This window comes from Pelodiscus sinensis, chromosome 1 (genome assembly GCF_049634645.1).
Source record: "Pelodiscus sinensis isolate JC-2024 chromosome 1, ASM4963464v1, whole genome shotgun sequence".
Lineage (NCBI taxonomy): Eukaryota > Metazoa > Chordata > Testudines > Trionychidae > Pelodiscus > Pelodiscus sinensis.
In genome coordinates this window covers 19,603,691-19,623,883 of record NC_134711.1, presented here as the reverse complement: position 1 = coordinate 19,623,883, position 20,193 = coordinate 19,603,691, and the positions used below count along the sequence as shown (strand labels likewise).

Here is a 20,193-nt window from a genome sequence, read left to right as displayed (position 1 = left end):
TATTCCTCTAGAATAAGGGAATTATTCTGGAATAGACAAAATACGTCAAATTCACATCCTAATTTTAAACCAGAATAATTCCCAGTGTAGATAAAACCGAAGAGAACATAAGAATGACCATATTGGGTCAGATCAATGGTCTATCTAGCCCAGGGGTGGGCAATAATTTTTGATCGCGTGCCACTCCAAGAATGTATTAAGTGGTCAAGGGTCTCACTCTTCCATGATATTAATGAAGGAGGTGCATGTTCTGGAATGGAGATTGGGTGCAGAAGGTGCTTATGGTAAGGGACTGGGTTACGGGGAAGGGGGGAGAGGGAGGGTGCAGGGTCCATGAGGAGATATGCGTGCAGGCAAGGAATCTGACAGAGAGGAGAGGTATAAAAGGAAGTGCAGGGTCTAGGAGGGGGTTATGCCCTGGGGCATGAGTGCACAGGGTTTGGGTGATATGGGTGTAGGAGTGCAGGATGGTCGGAGGGAGAAGAGGCTGGGGTGCTAGAGGGAGGCTCTGGCTGGAAGGCGCTTACATGGGTGGCTCCTGGCAGTAGTCCAGCTGGTTCCTGCCTTCCATGTCCTTGCACCAACTGCAGGGGCCACGTATGGCTGAATCTGAACATGGTGAGTGGCTAATAGGAGTTTCAAGATTGTGCTGGGGGTAGAGGCAGCACACAAAGCCTCTTCTCCTTTCCCCCAGGCTTGCAGCATTCAAAGAGCTGCCCTGAGCAAGTGTGAGGAGGCAGAGAAGGCAGGCAGTCAGATGCTTCAAAGGGAATGAAAAGCACAGACCATTTATCAAGTGATCCATTACCAGTTGTCTATCCAGAGGTTCTGATACTCAGACATTTAGGGACTCTCAGAACAATGTGTTGTGTCCCTGACCATCTTGGCAAATAGCCATTTATGGACCTATCCTCCTGGATCTTACATAGCTCTCTTTGGAATCCATTTGTACTTTTGGCCTTTTCAGCAACCCCAGCAACAAGTTCTACAAGTTGACTGTGTGTTGTGAAAAGTATTCTCTTATGTTTGTTTTAAACCAGCTGCCTATTAATTTCACTGGGGGACTTGTGAATCATTTGTTACATGATGGGATAAATAGCACTTCCCCATTCACTTTCTCCATACCACTTACAATTTTACAGACCTCTATTGTATTCCCTCTAGTCATCTCTTTACTAAGATGAACAGTCCCAGTCTTTTTAATCTGTCCTCATATAGAAACTAGTACATAACCCTAATATTTTTAGTTGCCTTTCTGTGTACCTTTTCCAATTATAATAGATCTTTTTGGCATGGAGTGACCAGAGCTGCATACGGTATTCAAAGTGTGGCTGTATCATAGGTTTATACAGTGCCATTAGGATATTTTTTGTTTTTTATCTATTCCTTTCCTAATGTTTCTTAATATTCTGTGGGCCTTTTAACTGCCCCTGAATGTTTGCAAAGAACTATCTGAAATGACTCTAAGATCTCTTTCTTGAGAGCTAACAGCCAATTCAGACCCCATCATTTTGTACATACAAATGGGATTGTTTTTCCACTGTGCATTAATGCACTCTTATCAACACTGGATTTCATCTGTCCTTTTGTTTCCCATTCACCCTCGTCAGTGAGATCCCTTTATAGATTTTCAGAGTTAGCCGTGGACTAATTACCCTGAGTAATTTTGAAATGTCTGCCAATTTTGCCACCACATTGTTCACCCTTTTTCCAGATCATTTTTTAATCTGTTGAACAGCACTCGTTCCAGTACAGATCCGGCGGGGGGTGCTATCTACCTATCAGAGATAGAGCTTCTTCTTAGAAACCCATCAATTACCCTTTGGCTAGCAGATTGCGAGGAAGGGTTCTCATCCTCTATGTTCACCAACACTCCAGTGAGTCAGTACATGGCCAGTGGCTTTCACAGCCATTTTCTCAAAGCAGAGGAAACATGGATTCCACTACAAGCTCAAAGGTGGAGGGGGAGAGCATGTTCTAGTAGGCATAGACTCTTCTGCTCATTTCCCTATAAGATGAACCCACTGTCTCCCATCCTCTCCAACATGTTCCTGTCCCAGTCCTGTTTCCCCTGCCCTTTTCCCAACTGGCCTAGCCTCCTTGGCCAGCACATCCTAGTGCCACACCTAGTTTCCTTGCTCAGCCCATTCCACTCCCTCCTGGCTCCTTATCTAATCTCTCTCTGTCATACACACCCAGATTCCAGTCATGCAACCCCCTCATTGGCTTCCAGGCCAGGTATCTTTGCCCAGCCATCCCCAGTGCCCACTGAAAGCACACGAGAGATAGGTTCCTTGATCTCAGTTTAGTGCCCAGCCCTCATCCTTAGTGATCCAGACCAGCAATCGCAGGGAATGTCTTGTTCAGCCCTCGGCTGGAGTATGCACTGCAGAGACGTCACTGATTTTATGAGTTAAACTCTAAGCAAAGTCCACTGAACATGTGTTAACTGTGATTTTTAAAAAAGTTTATAGCGTGGCCAAATTTGAGCAGATTTTCACAGGGATGACAAAAGGAGCATGTCTAAGGGTGTGTCTATACTAGCCCCCTAGTTCGATCTAGGGAGGCTAATGAGGGTGACCGAAATTGCAAATGAAGCACAGGATTTAATGGGATTCCAAACTAAAGCCCTAAATTGAATTAGCTGATAAACCTCATTGCAGGAGGAATAACAGCTAATTCGATTTAGGGCTTTAATTCGGAATCCCATTTCACCTCCGCGTATAGATGCGGGTAGTTACTTCGGGCTAGTCAATTTCTAAAATGGTGACTGGCCGGGAACATGCTAATGAAGTGCGGGATATTTAAATCCCACGCTTCATTTGCAATTTTGGTCACCCACATTAGCCTTCGTAGATCGAACTAGGGGGCTAGTGTGTAGACGCCCTAACACAAAACCCCCTGCCTGCTCCAAAACATGGGCTGCTACAGCTTTCATAAGGGAAATGTCAAACAAAATGTTAACATATACAGAACAATGTAATTTCCTCTAGCCTCATTCTCAGACATAGCTGAATCATTTTTTAATTTTCCAAATATATTCTCTTTGATGAAGCTATCAAGCGTCACAAATTTCACCTGAAAGGGTTAACATTTAGCAATATTATAAGCAATGGAATACAAAATCTTATAATAGGACATTTTAGAGAACTTATATCAGGCCTGCCAATGGGCCCAGCAATTCTAAAGGGCCCGGGTTCCAGGCACAGCATGCTCTGGGCAGGTCTAAGAGCTGGGATGTGCCATGCTCCAGGCAGAACTGAAGGCTGTGAGGGAGCAGGTGTGGCACACTTGCTTCCCCTGGCTCCACCTCTTTCACCAGAATCCTGCGCCTGCCAGGAGCATGAAGCTGGCCTACCCCACCTTGTGCAGGGGCCTGGCATGCTGTCAGCCCCCCTGAATTAAATTCTAGGCAACACTACTAGCCTTTATGTTGGGAATGGGAACTGAGTAGGCACTCAACATACATTGTCTCTTTTGGTTTAAAAAAATTAATTTCTTACATCCTGTGTATCCCCATCCATAAACACTACAAGTGGTCCTCTCTGGAATGGTGCATCCAGAAGTGGGCAGTCTGATTATATCCACAAAATTATTTAATACTGCCGCTCTGCAAAGAGAAAACAGAGTAGATACGATGGATCATATGCGATATTTTAAACTGCTTTTTAAAAATTATACTATCTATTATAACTCTCAGTAGTAATTAACAATTGTGACAATTTTTCTGCTTTATTTTTCTTTGTATGAAAATCTGGGAGTTCCTTTTAATTGTTTTTTGCATTGCAGCTGTTAGTTCTCAAGCAGCTTTCCTGAAAAGCTGTTACCACATTTATTCTGTTTAATTTGGATTTTCTGTACAAAGATAAACAATGAAGGCATAAAGGGAATACCCTTAATTTGAATAAACATTTATTATAATATGACAGTACATATGAAGGGTCATATGTACAAAAGGCACTCACAATCTATTGTTTATTTTATGCTATAAATTAAAACCATGCACCATTCCCTTCACTGTTTTTAACAAGCCCTCATTATCAAGAAAAAAAGATACATGGAATGGCATTTATTATTCAGAAATGGCATTTATTTTTGTTGGTGCAGACGGGGAACTTGCTTTTTCAACACATGTCCAATAATTCAGGCTTTACGCTGCTGGAGTGCTCATTAACTTGAGAAGTGAACTATATGTACAACTAGCCCTTCTGGCGACTGCTGTTCTAGCTGCTGATCCACACCAGTTATTGGAACTACTGGATCAGTATAAATATCGAGCTGTGTGACCCCTCTGGGCTATCACAACTATTGCTTCTTATGCCAGATTTCATGGAACCAATATAGCAGCTGTGTCTTTAATACAGAGTGAGTTCACAACCATGATTTTTCAGCTTTTCTGTAGCAGACACCAGAATAATCCCCAAACAGAGACCTAGCACCAGATACTAGAACCACTACTCAACTGAATTCTTGACAAAGATATAATATAACCACTATCCTTTCAATCAAAAACACAGGACATCTGGAAAATTAGGGACGTACTGTGAAGAATATTAAACCAATTCTCAAAACAGAAAAAAAACAAAGATTAGCAACTAATCAATGCGCCATAGTGAGCAGAATTGGTCAACATTTCTGTCAGTTATCAGAGGGGTAGCCATGTTAATCTGGATCTGCAAAAGTGACAAGGAGTCCTGTAGCACCTTATAGACTATCAGATGTATTGGAGCATAAGCTTTTGTGGGCAAAGACTCACTTCGTCAGATGCATGTAGTGGAAACATTCAGAAGCAGGTATAAATATGCAGGCCAGAATCAGGCTAGAGATAATGCGGTTAATCAATCAGGGAGGATGAGGCCCACTTTTAGCAGCTGATCTGAGATGTTAATACCGAGAGAGGAAAAGCTGCTTTTGTAGTTAGCTAGCCATTCACGGTCTTTGTTTAATCCTGAGCTGATGGTGCCACAGGACTTCTCATTGTTCATGTGGATTCAGACGAACACAGCTACCCCTCTGATACTTGGTCCTACAGGACTCCTTGTCATTTCTGTCAATGTTTTTCAATGGAAATGGCTTTTCAACCACTAAAAAGGAAATCCACAAAAATTTTGTTTTAATTGACATTGTTTTCCGTTTTTGAAGGGTTTTCCCCCCTGTTTTATTTGGATGGGGAAAATTCTCCTCTGTTACTCTTTTATTTTAACAAACCCTTTTCCAGTAGGGTGGAGGAAGCTAAATATTGTAAGGGTTTTATTATTTCTACTCCCAAAATGATTATTTTTGTTGAAAATAAATGAAGAATTTCAAACAAAGTGAAAACATTTCTTTTGAATGGTTTCATAACCTATAGCTGCTTTGCCTTTCTACAACCAGCTTTAACTGTGAATTTAATCTATATGGACATAACCTGTATTGCTACTATCTAGGTCTGAGCCTGTATTTCTTTCTTAGTCAAAACATTCAATATCCTGGAGTTAGCCATATTAAGAACTGACCTGGTAAGTTTCAATAACACCAAATCAGACCCTTCAGGTCCATACACCAACTGGGAGATATTCAGAACTTGTTTATGTTTCTCTTCTCTTCCTTTGATATTATGAACTCCAAGCCAAACTTCATAGTCTTTCAAATCTTTGTACCTGAATAAGTCAAAATTGGTATGATAGAGTGGCATTTTCCTTGGATTAGTCTCAACACTACTTATTTTGTACAGTATCATTCCCATATGCATTGAGAGATATTATCTGACTCTGATAGAGATGGACCCACACTGCCATTTCAAAGTCAAATCAGAACTTTTCCAAATTTTGTCCTGTTCAGATGTAGGGTTTTGGTTTGGAAGCACTACATAAATAGAGGGAAGCTATAAAGTTTACATCCAGTTCCAAAACTTTCCAAAATCTAAAGGCATTTTAGCTAGTGTCAGTCACCATTATTTCTGTATTCTCTCTTTGTTTGGTTGGGTTTTTTTTTTACATTTTATATCAATTCCACCAATTGTAAGAGTTTATTTCACTTTGCAAGTACTGCAGCTTGATAGAGAATCTGTTTACTGGTTATTGAAATTGCAGCTTCAAAGACAAGAGCTACTGAAGTATTATGTTAAAAATGGAAGTGATGTTGTAGCAGATTACCATTTTTCTCCACTTGTATATTAGGAACATTTATCATAGAAATATGCACCCACTTCTACATATATTCATGGCAAACCTGTTAGTCTATACCCTGGAAGTTGCTAGGTCAATAAATTGGAACACCTAGAACAGCAGTGTATAGAGAGGGGAAAACAAGTATGAAAAAATAAGAACCAAAATACACTTGCAGCCAAAACTCAAACTGAACCTTTTGGAAGACCCAAAGGTCACACTTTTAAAAATATTTATTTTCATTTGCATGGTGAAGTTGTACTTCTTGAATTCAGACAGTATCTAAGCAGGGTAATGGAAAGTTTGTTCTGTTAGTATTTCTAAGGCAGAATAAGAAAGCTCCAGAAATTTCATAACCTATCAAAGTTCTTGTGAATATTCAGATACTATGGAGCATTAATGATTAAGTAGTAAGGCCTATGAACACAAAAGAAGTTAAGTGTTAAAATGCTGAGCGTAACGGCACCTTACTTTTAGATGCCTAGGAAAATCCAGCAATTCACTAAGTCTGAGATAGGCACCTTGGCTCCTATGCAATGAATGGAGACATATAAACTAGTTAGATGGATTCACAGAAGCTAGCATTCTAGGCAAGGAGCTTACTAAACTAGCCAATGGGAGATGCTGACCAAAGGGGAGTGTTAAGTACGACCATTGAAGATAGGTGTTTAATTCCAGGCTGCAGGAAAAGAGCTTTGTCTGTTAGTAATTCCCAGCTCTGACACCTTACACCATTTACAGCAGTAGCATGAGATGAAATTTTATAAAGAGGAAATTGTCTAACCATTACACTTCAAAGACATGGTCATATGTCATGCTTGTGTGTAAAATCTTCAGTGCTCTTTTCTAATGAATAAATAAAGAAATGATCCATAAAACACTGATTATCAAGAAAGAAAGACTGAAGATAAAGCAAAGGGAAAAACTTCATGTTTTAAATGGAAGAGGCATTGTACCATAGGCTTAAAGGAAAGAAATACATTTCAACTATACAAAGCTACAAAGTACTTTACCTCGAAGGGAAACATTGTCTTGCTGTTAGAACCCAGTTTTCCTTTATCAAAGTACCTCCACAGATATGTTTATTCCTGAAAAAACAAGATAAATGTACTCTTTACATTTTACCAAGCCAATAGTTCTAAGATAACTTCTAAGGCTACCATTCAGTTACATGTGTTATACTATTTAACTAGATTTAATGTCACTAAAGGGTAGATTGATAACCCCCAAAAATGAAGATCTCTCTAAAGTAGTTTCCTGCTGAATAATAATAATGCAGGCTTCCCTCAGACTGCCCTACTAACTTATGTCTAGAGATGAGAGGGATGTTCATTTCTCTGTTCATTCATTTTTGGCTTCATTGCTGAGACTAAAATAAGAGAGCCAAATGTAAAACTGTGATGTGGCTATCTGCATAGTAGGAACTAGACTGAAACTATCAGCTCATTTCACACAGGCTCCTAAAGGCTGTGTCTAGACTACAACTCTCTGTCGACAGAGAGATGTAGATTAGGCACATCAAAATTGCTAATGAAGCAGGGATTTAAATATCTTGTACTTCATTAGCATAAACATAGCCGCCGCTTTTTTCGACACGGAGCTTTTTTGAAAAAAAATGGCAGTCTAGATGGGGATCTGTCGAAAAATAAGCCCTTTTTCGACAGATCCTGTAAACCTCATTTTTTGAGGAATTAAGGATCTATCGAAAAAGGGTTTATTTTTTGACAGATCCTCATCTAGACTGCCAGGTTTTGTTTTTTGTTTTTTTTTGTTTTCGAAAAAGCTCCATGTCTGAAAAAAGCAGCAGCCATCTTTATGCTAATGAAGGGCAGGCTATTTAAATCCCTGCTTCGTTAGTAATTTTGACATGCCTAATCTACATCTCTGCCGACAGAGAGGTGTAGTCTAGACACAGCCAAACTGCCGCCAGATGGTAACAACATTTGATCATTACTCAACTAGATCATATTCCGAATATTGACTTAAAGGTGGAAAGTTCCTATTTGATTACCAATCCCTTGAGTTATCTAGTCCCCACATATTTCAGTTGGAAATAATCTGCAATATGTAATGATGACCTATGTGAGATTATAAAGACTGTGGCACACTATATCATGTAAAATTTAAAGGATTTAACATGACAGATACTCCTGGAATAAAGATAATTTGGAATGCAGATTAGTTTGCTTCTTTAGTATTTCCAAAATCGTTATATTTATTTACTGCATCTGTTTGGACAGAAGATATGAAACTTCAGTACTTTGGGAAAAGCTTAAATTCTTGCATTTTATAAATTCAAATCATGCAGCTGTCCAAAGCTTTAGCAAGAAAGAGCCCAAATTCACTTATGCTTATTCTATGTTGCAGTTCAAAGATAGCAGACTTAACACAGATGTTTGCCTTCTACTTCTTTTTGGACTGTATTTCGTCTGGGGAACAAGTTGTATTCTTTTTAAAAGAAAGATTTTGGCCATGTTCCTTGTAACTGCATCACAAGTTAGAGAACATGTAAACTTTTTCTCAATGTCATTTGGCCAGATTGGCATTGTCTCATTTACAAATTATGACTGGTGTATTTACAGTGGCGTTCACAGAGATCAAAATTCTGCTTTCACAGTGGCACAAATCCAGAATAACTTCTCTGCAGATGGAGTTACTCCAGATTTACTTAAGTGTCACTAGTAATAGAATCTGGCGCAGACTTCAGGATGTTCAGGGTAATTAATTTTCTTTACATTTCTGAGATGGGCCCCTAGCTGCACACTGTGGAGCCAGATATAGGTTTCAAACACCCCAAAGGATAGAGATGTTCAGCTCTGATTTTTGGTATTGCCCATTTTAAAGCTTTCTAAATTATGGTTAGGAGACAGTTTTGAAACTTTCTCCCTTCAGACACACACACACACACACACACACACAATCTGGAGCAATCTGAGGTTTTGTTTCAAATCTCTATTTTAATTATTGGGTTTGTTTCTGATAATACAAATGTTGAATAATAAAACCATATTCGTATTCACCAACAAAATTTTTGGTCATCCCCCCAGGCACTGGTAATTCTGTATCTCTTAATATATATTGTGGTATGGCATGGGATACAGTGTCCAAAGTAACATTCCAGTTAGCCAGTGGCTGGGTTTTTTCAGTTATGTCACCTGTGTAGCAACACCTGAGGATACAGATATGAAGCTTCATAACAAAAAGAAAAAAAACCACAAAACAAAGCTGCTATGTCCATTATGGGTAGAGAACAGGGAAGAGTTAGCAGGGGAAGGAAAACAAATACAGGTAGGGTCACAAGCGAGGTAGCAATGGCAGGCAAGCAGAGGGAAGTACTGAGGACAAACAAATCATAGATTTATACAGCCTATTCTTCTGCAGCTGTTTGTGGCCTGCAAGCTACTGAAGAAGTGGGCTGTGTCCACAAAAGCTCATGATACTATCAACATATTTTGTTAGTCTTTAAGGTGCTGCAAAACTATTTGTTGTTTTTTAAGTTTTTCCAGTTACAGACTAACTTAGCGATCCCTCTGAAGCTTTTTAACCAACCAGTTAGAGTAAAAGCTAAACTGGGAGTCACTGTTGATGACCAAATATTCAAAGTGGAGAATATCTACCATAGTAGGCAGGTAGAAGATACTTTTGGAAAGGATCAGAAATTGCTTATATGGAAGGGTTTGGGTCATGGTGGTGCAAAACAAAAATCTATGCCCACTCATTCCTTTTCCTTTCCTCGGTCATATTGCATACCTCCGTTTTCCTTTTTTGCTTGTATGTGCTGAACACGCTAGCCTGGTACAACATGGAACGTATGCACCTGCTCTGTTTTGTCAGTAGTTCAGCTGAAGTCAAGGCTTCACATGTTAAGCATGCACTCAAGAATTTTGCTGGATCATACCAGTCTTGCTGGGCCAAGCCAACAGCCAGCTGCTCAGCAGCTTATTCAAGAGGACGAAAATACTGTTTTTGTAAAACCAACCAGGACCTTGAGACAGACCCTGAAAACATCCTAAATGAACATTATTTTGAGAAGTGCCTAAGAACCCCAGTTGTGGACCAGAACCTTTCAGGTATCTAAAAGGGTGTCACAAGGAGGAGGGAGAAAACTTGTTCTTCTTGGCCTCTGAGGGTAGAACAAGAAGCAATGGGCTTAAACTGCAGCAAGGGAGGTTTAGGTTGGACATTAGAAAAAGCTCCTAACTGGCAGGGCAGTCAAACACTGGAATAAATTGCTTAGACTGGTTGTGGAATCTCCATCTCTGGAGATATTTAAAAGTAGTTTAGATAAATGTCTGTCTGGGATGGTCTAGACAGTATTGGGTCCTGCCATGAGGGCAGGTGATTGGACTTGGTGACCTCTCAAGGTCCCTTCCAGTCCTAGTATTCTACGATTCTAAGTGCTGTACATATACAGAAAACAAAGTTGATGCAACACTCCTGATATTCAGGGAAAACAGAACAGTTTGAACATCCAAAATTAACTTTCCTAATAGAAAGCAAGTTGGAGATGGCTTTTAAGCACACAGACACAGAGAGCACAACGGGTACAAATAGTCCACAGATATTTAAAAAGACCAATACCACAATCAAATAGTTCAGAAATACAACATACAGGTACTTAGGAAAAGGCAAACAAATGGGTTAAGAACTGCATTTATGGAGGCGCAGAATAATGAATTGAAGAAGCATTCATTTTTATGTTGGTAGCTCTTCATAAGGTACCGAGCAGAAAAATGCATCTACAATAGCTAATCTGGAAAGCAGAAGTTTAAGCATGTTTTTTAAAGAGCAGTTCTTATAAACAGGACGGAAATAATGAGCTTAAAATTAGTTCATTGACATAAAGGATACAGATTTGAATTGAATAGTTTATACTTATATTTATACTTTCTTAGGCAGTTTTTAACCGCTATGTACTTGTGTCTTTACTAAGGTCTACATTTTAATGTAAACACAGACCTCTTTTTTTTTAATAGGGTCATCTTTCTATGCAAAATAATAGTTACCTGTATGCCAAACTAACCATCCATCCTTTATTAGTTTGTGTAGGGATTCCGTTTACAACTCTCAAATGTTTTGTTGAGGCACAAGAAATGACAGTATCTGAAAGCAGGTGCAGAGGTCACATTTTACTAAAAACAGTGGTAGGAAATCTGTACAGTTTCACATAAGGACCACAGAAAAGTCAATTTTAAATAAACATTTTTTCTCACTGCTACTACAAGAAATCATAATTACTTCAATTGAAGTGGTATCAGGCCATTAAACATTTAGGCAGGCTGTTGGCATTAATATAATTAAATTGTGTTATTATTCAGATTGTTATAATTATATGCTAATACTGAAAAATAGAATCATACACTAGTTGGAAAGGTGAGTTTTCTGTTACACATACACAGATACACTCAAAAGAAAATGGAACTATCATAATGAAACACACAGTATATATGTAACAATTACTTACGGTCTAAATTGGTTGTGGTAGGAGTTGTATCACCTTCACCTAGCAGACACACAAGACGTCCATAACAGTGAAAAATAAAAGAAAGTCTAAAATTAAGAGGAGTCATAACAGAAAAATAAATGGTAGGCTGTTGCTGATTTTAATAGCTCTCACAGATTAAGTCTTAAATAGATTTTGGAAAAGGCCTCAAAGGCACAGAGGCAAATGAAGGGGTAGAATTTTATTTCAGAAAAAAAAATATCAACATTTTAAAATGTTTATTTCACACTTTTCCTCTTGGATTAATTTTGAATACATTTGAACTACATGGACATTTACCAGTGCACACATATGGTTTCACATATGCATCGGCCAATACTAACAAATAAGGAGGATGCTATTAAATGGAGCTACTTGCCCAAATTCAAATTACTTTTAAAGGAAATCGAGCTGTCTTCCTAACTTAGACCTTTGGAAAATCTGAACCTTATTTATATGTTGATACTAGGAAACATTTATCTGAAGTCAAATTTGTTATTTGGAGATCAATTCTATAATCCAATTGCATTTATTAAAACTGCTTAAACTTTGTCTAAGTTAGAAGAATTTTTACCTCTATCTCTGAGAGAATAATTAATTAATTGATAATTAATTAAAATAAATTACTATTAGCACATAGCCCACCAGTGCTTGCTGTAAACAGTCCAAAATTACTGATAATATCATCACACACAAAATAGATTTGACATTTGCTGAACTATTTATTTTTGGCTACACTGTCAAAACAAAACAAAACAAAACAAAACAAAACAAAGGTTTTGTTTACTTTCAACAGATACAAAACAAGGTTTGTTTACTTTCAACAGATACAAAAATACCTGAATCAGAGGATCTCTCTCTGAGAGTTGGTCAACACCTAAAACTTAGGTCAACTTAGCTGTATCTCTTGAGGGTAATGTACATCCCTGAGAGACAAAGCTGAGTCAATCTTAGCTCCAGTAGATACCATAAGGTCAATGGAAGAATTCTTCCATCATAGAATCATAGGGTTGGAAGAGACCTCAAGAGGTCATCGAGTCCAAACCCCAACCTAAAACAGGATCAACCCAAACTAAATCATCCCAGACAGGGCTTTGTCAAACCAGGACTTAAAAACCTATAGGGATAGAGATTCCACCACCTGCCTAGGTAACCCATTCCAGTGCTTCACCACCCTCCTAGTAAAAAACAGATTTTCCTAACATCCAACCTACACCTCTCCCATTGCAACTGGAATATCAAGCCAACCACTGCCTCTCAAGGCACCAAAACAATGGAAAACCCTTTTTCCTTTGCTGTAGTAAGTATCTATACTACAAATGTGTAGCTGTATAGATACAGCTATATTTCAGTAGCACTTGTAGCATGTACATAGCCTGAACATGCTTATAGTTTTAGGGTCTCACAAATTTGCTGCCAATTACTCTTCTGACTTTATTCCTAAATCCTAGAGAGCATAGGAACACAACAGCCTATTTTACTGTTTAAATGTTCTCCCAGGTTCTGAAACATTTTTGGTTTTAAGATACAAATAGAAAATAAATATCTTTCAAACTTAAATGTGAATTCCAAATATCTCATCATGAACTCTCTCCCCCACTAAACCTCCATTCATTTTTTAAAATCCCTTTTGTTTATGTTTATTTACTCCATTTTAACATATGATTTTATTTATATATATTATGTAGTGTTATCACACATATATTGTGGTTTTAGATGTAAAAATTCATTCATAGAAAAACACACAGAAATAAAAGGCAATGAATTTATACTTTCTTCCTTCATATTGAAAATTATCTACTGTAACAATTAAGTATAATGGTGAAGAACCTCTTTGTACACTGAAACAAATATTTCTTTAAGATTTGTTTCCTTAGAGCACTTGAGTTATTTAAACAACACTGTAGAAATATGGGGAAATTATGATATCAAGGTACTTTATGAACCTCCTTTCTCCCAGCATCTGGACTCAATGCATTTATCCACCCAACACCCTTTGAGTTAGTCAAATGCTATTAACCCTTTACAGAAGGGTAACTGAAGCACTGAGAGGCTAAGGGTACGACTACACTGCATGGCTATTTTGGGATACCTCTTGTGTCCTGAAATAGTTACCCCCATGTCTTAACAAACTACATACTATTTTGAAATATTTTTCAAAATAATGGGATGCTATTTCAGCATCCCTGTAACCCTCGTTCCATGAGGGTTAAGGGATGTCTTGAAATAGTGTGTTATTTCGAAATTTGGTAGTATGTAGACATGCCAAATTTCAAAATAAACTATTTTGAAATAGAATAAAAATAAAATACACAATTTGAGTATCTTATTTCGAGTTTAGAGTGCTATGTAGACTTAGAGTACTAGTTTAGAGTGCTGTGTAGAGTGCTGTGCACCCTTAGGCTACGTCTAGACTACAAGCCTCATTTGAAAGATAGCATCTAGACTATAAGCAGATTTTTCAAAAAAGTGAGCCACTTTTTTGAAAGATAGTGTAGACACTCTTTTGAAAAAGCACAGTTTGCATTCAATAGAATCTTTTTTTGAAAGAGTACTTCCGAAAAAAGGCATCGTTCCTCGTAAAATGAGGTTTACCACGATCCCAAAAACTGCCGTGTTGTTTCAATTTACTTTTGAAAGAACGCAGCTGCAGTCTAGATGCAAGTGAAGTTTTTTTTTTAAAAGAAGGCAGCTTTTTTTGAAAAAATCCTGTAGTCTTGACGCACCCTCAGTGATTTGCCCAACATCACGTGGGAAGTGTGAGGCAGACAAAAAAGGTAACTAAACCTGGGTCCCATGAGTCCCAGGCTAATATCCTTCACCCTGAATCATCACTCTTCCTTTCCTTGCCTCACTATCACCAGTAACCATACTGAGCAGGATTCTTTGTCTGCTATAGCCCTGTTATCCTGCTGTGGCAGCATAAATAAGCCTCAGAGCCAGTTAAGAGAGAATGTCCCTGGGACAAGCTTTGCACAAGGCTGTTCTCCTCCCCATTGCCCCCCAAGTTATGAACAAATTATTCATGATAAGAGTTTAAGTTTTGTGGTGCCACATGTAGCAGCTGGAGCATAGACAAATGTATATGACAACAAAATATAGCAAATATTATACAGCTGACAGTAATTCCGAAGTTGCAAGGCATCTTAAGTGCTTACATCGAGAAATTGGGCAGTAGTCCCAGGGAACGAGAGGATTGCTCGTGTAGCACCAAGGACCATGAACATCATCATCGGGATTGCGGCAGTAGTTTTTCTTCAGTTTGCTAATGTCTAGTTCCATGAATACTGGTATGTGCCTACAGGAAAAAAAACAACATGCTACTAATAAGTATGTTCATGCTACCAATAAACATGTTCCTATGAACATTCATTCCTCATTTTAAATGAATTCACATTGACTATATTCAAGCATATGGATGTAGGAAAGCCTATGGAGTTACTCTGTAGATTTCAAGGGCTGGCAGGAAAATTAATTTCCTCAGCTTGACATGAAGAAACTTAGCACAAATCCCTGTGTTCAGGCCATGTGCTCAATGGGAAGACTGGGGTCATATTAAAGAGCAAATCCTAGTTCCTTTCAATTGGGGGAGAGTGGCTGATGAATCTGGATTCCACGTTCCACACCAGGGATCAGAAAGTAGCCCAAGAATCCACCCAGATGTCTATAAGACTCATTCAGAGTATGCAGGTGTAACTCACATGTGTACTAGGTATGGTATTGCCTCACCTAGTGGCACTTAGACCACTTACAGGGAGGAAAAATGAGTGCACTCTATAGCCATCGCTGAGAGCCAGTTAGCTTTTAGCTCAGGCTATAGAGGCTCATGCCCTAAGCTCCACAGGTCTCAGATTTGATTCCGCCTGTTGGCCTTACACAGGCACGCACACACAAACACATGTATAACAACAGGACTGCTCCTCCATCTAACCTGCAGAGATTTTCTATTTATGAGGATGAGAGTGGGAAGCACAAGCATACTAAGTTCATTAGCCAATCCAAGCAGACAGTTTATAAATTCTGATTAGAATAGACACATTTATACATTCAGAGCATGACAATTCCCTTCACTATAATTGGTTAATAATGGCAGTTGGCAAAAGTATATAGCAATTCATGTCATGGACAGTGAGAAATCACCAGACAGTGACTACACAAACTAAACACACAGTACAAATCAGAGAGCAGTGACTTGCATAGCTGAGGTAGAACAGTTTCATTAGGGGCCAGGTCCTAAACTGCAGCAAGGGAGGTTTAGGTTGGACATTAGGAAAAACTTCTTAACTGTCAGGGTAGTTAAACACAGGAATAAGTTGCCTGGGAAGGTTATGTAACCTCCATCTCTGGAGATATTTAAGAACAGGTTAGACAGATATCTATCAGGGATGGTCTAGAGATGGTGCTTGGTTCTGTCATGTGGCAGGGAACTGTACTCGATGACCTCTCGAGGTCCCTTCCAGCTCTAGTGTTCTACGATTCTGTCCTTGCACTCTGCATGGCTGAGTTTCATTTGAGTGGGCTCACCAACAGCCATTCTGAGTCCCAAGGCAGAACAGTAAATGCCCCCCCCCCCTCCAAGCATGCACAAGCTACGCCTACACGGACATAGTCCACCTGACATTTAGGTGGTGCTGCACTTGCACTGGCTGGTGCCCAGTGAGCTGCCAGCTGCACTGCTGGGTACTCTCTTCTGGCACAGGAAGGGCCTCCACATGCCCACCCAGCTGCCTTGACGCCACCTGTACTAGCCCATGCGTGCATAGAAGCCCTGTGGCCCACTTGCCTCCTTTGCCCTCGCCTGTCGGCAGGCTTGCATTTGCAATTAACTTCGTAAGGAGGACGTGGCATCTTTAAGGCATCTGCCCTTTCTGCGGAGGGAGCTATCTGGTGCTCCTTTCAGAGCAAACTGAGTTGGTGCTGAGAATACAGTTGAGATATGGAGAGCCCAGAGAGCTCTTCTTGCTTGGAACCTTTCTTGGGTTGTTTATCAATTTTCAGCTTAAAATCCAACTGAAACTATGTTGAACTGAGTTGCAATTTCTCCCAGCTTCCCATTGAAGTCAATGGGACTTGAGGATGTTGAGCAGAGAGCACTCAACTAGTCACAATGTGTCATCCATAGGGAGCAATTATGCTGCATTCCTCACTCTCCTCCCCCACAACTTTAAAGGGCAGAGATGGGAAAATCCCTAGCATTTAGTGTGCTAAGAAATCCCAAAGTCTATAATTAGTGCCTGAACAAAGACACATTGTATAATGTACTTAAATGTAGAAGGAAATTATACTGGGAACTCAAGGATGTTTTGAAGTGTTTGCAGAAGAAAAAGAGGTGACAATTATAGGTGCTGTTTGTGCAGGACTCACTGTACATCCTCTTTGTGTCTTGTATCTACATACCTCCTTAAATCCTCAATATTCTCATTCCACATGGAGCAAGTTAGCCCAGATCTTGTCTTAGCCAAATTTCCCATGTAATTTTTGCCATTACCACGATAGCAATCTGGAGAAAGAATATTGAGAAAAAGAAATGTTGTTGGAACTTGTGCAATAATGAAAGAAAAATTGTTCTTTTACAGCAAGCATCCAAATAATTAAAGATAATCAAGTGCTATATTTAGCAGACACTATCCCAGATATAGCAAACATAACTGAAACCAGACAACAAATTAATGAGAGAAAGTGAACCTTTCTGAATTTAAATGGATATATCCCCTTCTCAGGGCCTAAAGACTTAACTACAACATGCAATAACTTGCTTTTACTGCGCCTTTCCTAGATAAACTGAGACCTTTTCAGTTTAAATATAATTTGCTTACAGTTAACAGGGTCACTGCAAATTATTCTACTTCTAAAAGCCGCCAGGATATGTTATGCTCTTTTTAAAAACATCCAGATGTCCTCAACTGAATGGAGAACAAAACTTTCTGAACTCATTAACAGAGGTTCTGGATTTTGGCAGCAATAGATAACACTGAAGTTTTTCTGTACTCTGGTATGAACAAGGAGTAGCACACCTTCAACTTAAATACAATTTAGAAACATGGCTTGATAATGCATCATACATTAAGATCATTTCATGATGTGCTGTCAAACATTTAGGAGTAAAAATAAGAAAGACTTTATATATTAAATGATTAATTTAAATGGTCAACAATGGGGCTGCGCCCCCATCTCACTATAATTGCCAACCCCCTTCTCTAGGGATCCCTCACCAGGCCTTGTGCTTCCCTCCCCCACCCCAGTTGCCGGGGAGAAGAGGCCTGCTCCAAGGCCTTGCCGGGCCCTGCACTTCCCCCCCTCACCACCGAGGGGGGCACTTCCAGGCTGCTGGTGGGAGAGTGAAGAGGGAGGCTGTGGTGTGGTAGCCAATCAATGGGGAAAAAGGAGAGTGAAGGAGGTGCTGCAGGATGCAGAGTAATATGATGACATCATTCTGTCATTACACAGGAAAAGTTTTTTTATATATAGAGAGAGATGTTCTAATTCTAGACAGACCCGCCCCCTCCCCCCCACACCACACTCCATGGAGATACACACACACACATCTTTATTTTTAACAAACACAAAAAGAGAAGGCTAAATTTAATCCTCATAATGCAAAAAATTGTCAAGCCCCTTAACCCAGCTAAAATAAATGGAATAAATCCGAAATCTTTTCTGATGAGTTAATATTATCTGGATGTAGGTACTAAAATAGAGTCAAAGCCTGAGTATTCTCTATAAGATGCTGAATACAGTCAACTCCCTTTGATAACAATGCACACCTTGCAAGATCAAATTCACGTACAACAGAGCTACTGTGAAAATATTTATAAAACTCCATGAAGCGCTAAACATCCAGTTTAGAATACTTTTCTGATTCTGTATAAAATTCAGGCTGTTTGCAATGAGTTGCATATAATTGTCTAAGTCCATTTGTCAGTGGTCAGGATTCCACATTAGAACAGCCAGCCAAACTTACATAACATTTGGTAGTTTTGACAATTTCAGTAGAGAGATCAAAACAGAGAATGATCTAGAGATGATCCCTCCATCTCAAAGGAGGAAACACAATGAGCTAGATCTTCAACTGGTGTAAAATACACAGTTCCTTGCTTGCAATAGAACTGTACTGAGTTAGTTAAGTAGAGGACATGATGCAATAGGGCATCAGGTGAGGGAACACTTGTTATTGCTTTCTTTTACCTGAATAGAGGGACCAAGACAGATTCAGATTCCATTTACACCATTATAAATCCAATGAATTTGAAATGAAGCCCGTGGAGTCACTCTGGATTGCATAGGTGTAACAAATCAGAATCTGTTATTTCAGTCTCCACGAAAGTCAGTCTGGCACCTTGAACTTAAAATATTTTATCTCCTTGATATTAGTTACCTTGTTCACTTAACACATCACATTTAGGTATTTGGGAGCAATAACCAATCCGGATGTTTGGGTCAGTAGTAAAACACCAAGGTGACTCGGATCCATCTGGATTTCGGCAGTAGTTCTCTCTTAAATCCCTGTAAAAATAAATATGCTATTTTACATTAGGCATAACCTAAAACTGCTGTGTTCTACTGCTTTTCTATTACAAGTTAACAATAATAGAGGCTCTTTGAGGTCTATATGTTATTGATCAATATTTAGTGCAGAGAGATCAGTCTGAGACAATAAGAAAATAGGGACTAATAAAATAAGTTAATTGTAAATGGAGTGTGGTAATAAGGGAATCATCTCCAGTAGATCTTTGTTTTGGCTAGCTATAGGATTTCACTTCAAGTATAATAATATTTTAAATATAGTATATTTCCATATGGGAACCTCCACCATTTTTTTCAAAGCTTTCTCTGATTACAAAATTCTTGCATGGCATCAGATACACCTGAAACCTATTAAAAGCACTTTTAAAAAATGCAAACCATACTATAGCATTAAAAATTCTCAATACTGTGAATGGCTCTGTAGAGCATACAGAAATGGTGTCCTGTAGTTTCTCAGTGATTTAATTAGGAAACTGAATATGAGTATATGAAAAAATTGTGTTGAAATCTTACACAGGTGTTACCTTTTGAATAAAAGTTTAACCACAAGGGACTCTCTCTTTAAAAATCTCTCACACTTGAATTAAATAGCCAAACTCCTCAAATGTAAGTTTTGTTCTCCATTCTCCTGAAAGATGTCCTCATGTTCTTTGAAATTTTACATTCCACTGTATTTTTCAATTTGCCACAGTCATTGATAACTTACAGTAGAATAAAATAGGCATGATCCCATAACCATTATTCACATGGGTTTTCCTCAGTCATACAAGCAGTTTCATGGACTTTATTAGGGCTACTAGCATAATTAATATTTACTCATATGAGGAAAGACTGCACATCAGATCCTTTATTGTTTTCAGGGTGAGCTGTTCCAAAGCTACATTTTTACAAGAGATTGAAAGAACTGTACATGGAGCCTGCTTTTAATATATTAGTGACTCAAAGACTCAATCCTTGTTTGGATAAGAAAACACGGCAGGAACAGCCCCCAAGACTGTCTTTCAGGTGGACTCAGGAAGGTCCTGCTCAACCATCTCTGAG

The 20,193-nt window shown here is 38.9% G+C and overlaps 1 protein-coding gene across 3 annotated transcripts in view; it reads right to left on the bottom strand.

Moving 5' to 3' along the window:
- Positions 1-20,193, bottom strand: part of HGF (hepatocyte growth factor) — a 63,647-nt gene that overhangs the window by 6,386 nt on the left and 37,068 nt on the right. For all 3 annotated transcript variants that reach the window (XR_012903269.1, XM_075926385.1, XM_075926398.1), the window contains exons 9-16: positions 19,004-19,131; positions 17,026-17,128; positions 14,787-14,926; positions 11,611-11,649; positions 11,153-11,249; positions 7,160-7,234; positions 5,496-5,639; positions 3,504-3,610 (exon numbers count right to left, since the gene is read on the bottom strand). Coding sequence is in view for 2 of the 3 variants with exons in the window: in XM_075926385.1 (XP_075782500.1) it covers positions 3,504-3,610; positions 5,496-5,639; positions 7,160-7,234; positions 11,153-11,249; positions 11,611-11,649; positions 14,787-14,926; positions 17,026-17,128; positions 19,004-19,131 (833 nt within the window). In the remaining variant the exon portion in view is untranslated. The remainder of the gene's footprint in view (positions 1-3,503; positions 3,611-5,495; positions 5,640-7,159; positions 7,235-11,152; positions 11,250-11,610; positions 11,650-14,786; positions 14,927-17,025; positions 17,129-19,003; positions 19,132-20,193) is intronic.